Genomic DNA, 1,923 nt, shown 5'->3' with positions numbered 1-1,923 from the left:
CCTGACAAACACGTGGCTCTCTCCCTCACCTCCTGCAGGTCTTCATTCAAATGTCACCCTCTCAGGAAGCTCCGCCAAGGCCACACTAGCACTGCCACGCTGCTTTTGCTCTTAATGTTCATTTTGGTTATTGTCTGTCACCCCCACTCCCCACCAACTAGAATAAGGGATTTTGTCTGTTTTTTTTTTTCACCACCGAATTCCCAGCCGCCTTGTATATAGCAGACACTCAAGAAATATTAATTAATTGAATAAATCAGTCTTGTTACAAAATTTAGGAAAAGGGGAGCCATTTCAAAAACAATATCCCAAATGTACCCTAACACAGGATAAGCGTTTGCAACATCTAGAAAGCCCAGGTCACCAGATTACATCATAATTAGTGATGTCATTGTTGGGAAAATTCTCAGGGTATCCTCTGATGTAGGCCTTTCAGGCCTTGAATCCAGTGGGACTGAGAACTTTCTAAGAGTGGTGCGGCTCTTGACAACATGTGGGCTCCACCGGCAGCAATCGTGGGGGATGGGCCCACCAAGAAGGTGGGTAACCAGGCCCCCCTGCAGACACAGGCCCTCCAGACTGCCTCCTTAAGGGATGGCCCGGCAAAGCGGGCCGTGAGGGTCCGCCGCAGGAGTTCAGAGTCACAAGAACCTACTGAATCAAAGGCAGCCAAGGAGAGGCCCAAGCAGGAGGTGACCAAAGCAGTGGTCGTGGACCTGGGCACTGGCTACTGTAAATGTGGCTTTGCCGGCCTGCCAAGACCCACCCACAAGATCTCAACAATGGTGGGCAAGCCCTACATGGAGACTGCCAAGACTGGGGATAATCGCAAGGAGACATTTGTGGGACAGGAACTCAACAACACAAACGTTCATCTCAAGCTGGTTAACCCTCTGCGACATGGCATCATCGTGGACTGGGATACAGTGCAGGATATCTGGGAATACCTCTTCCGACAAGAGATGAAGATCGCCCCGGAGGAGCATGCGGTCTTGGTTTCAGACCCACCGCTGAGCCCACACACCAACAGAGAGAAATATGCTGAAATGCTGTTTGAAGCCTTCAACACTCCTGCGATGCACATCGCCTACCAGTCGCGCCTGTCCATGTACGCCTATGGAAGGACCTCCGGCCTGGTGGTGGAGGTTGGCCATGGCGTGTCCTACGTGGTCCCCATCTACGAGGGTTATCCTTTGCCCAGCATCACCGGAAGGCTGGACTACGCAGGCTCTGACCTGACAGCCTACCTGCTAGGCCTGCTGAACAGTGCAGGGAACGAATTCACCCAGGACCAGATGGGCATCGTGGAGGACATCAAGAAGAAATGCTGCTTTGTGGCCCTGGATCCCACTGAGGAGAAGAAAATCCCTCTCAGTGAGCATACGATCCGCTACGTGCTGCCGGATGGGAAGGAGATTCAGCTGTGCCAGGAACGGTTCCTCTGCTCAGAGATGTTCTTCAAGCCGTCTCTCATCAAGTCCATGCAGCTGGGCCTCCACACCCAGACCGTGTCCTGCCTTAACAAGTGTGACATCGCCCTCAAACGGGACCTCATGGGGAACATCCTGCTCTGCGGGGGCAGCACGATGCTCAGTGGCTTCCCTAACCGTCTGCAGAAGGAGCTAAGTAGCATGTGTCCCAACGACACCCCGCAGGTAAACGTGCTGCCTGAGAGAGACAGTGCCGTGTGGACCGGTGGCTCCATCCTGGCCTCACTTCAGGGTTTCCAACCACTGTGGGTCCACCGCTTTGAGTACGAGGAACACGGGCCTTTCTTCCTCTACAGAAGGTGCTTCTGAACGGCGATGAGGATGGCCACTGCACTGGCAGTGCATACCCTGGGCGGGGTGAGCCTACTCCTACACACAGGGGGTGGAGCCAGTGCTTATTCCTGTAGCATTAAACACCCCTCATATGCCCCTC

General features: G+C 53.8%; 1 protein-coding gene across 1 annotated transcript; it reads left to right on the top strand.

Moving 5' to 3' along the window:
* The first annotated feature begins 402 nt into the window (after window positions 1-402).
* ACTL7A (actin like 7A) lies at window positions 403-1,923 on the top strand. Its single transcript, XM_023202233.3, has one exon. It carries the CDS (start codon window positions 492-494, stop codon window positions 1,797-1,799), a length of 1,308 nt encoding a protein of 435 aa, XP_023058001.1. The 5' UTR covers window positions 403-491; the 3' UTR covers window positions 1,800-1,923.

The sequence above is a fragment of the Piliocolobus tephrosceles genome, chromosome 14 (genome assembly GCF_002776525.5).
Source record: "Piliocolobus tephrosceles isolate RC106 chromosome 14, ASM277652v3, whole genome shotgun sequence".
NCBI classification, from domain to species: domain Eukaryota; kingdom Metazoa; phylum Chordata; class Mammalia; order Primates; family Cercopithecidae; genus Piliocolobus; species Piliocolobus tephrosceles.
Note: the sequence above shows the minus strand (reverse complement) of the source record. Positions and strands in the feature narration are given on the sequence as shown.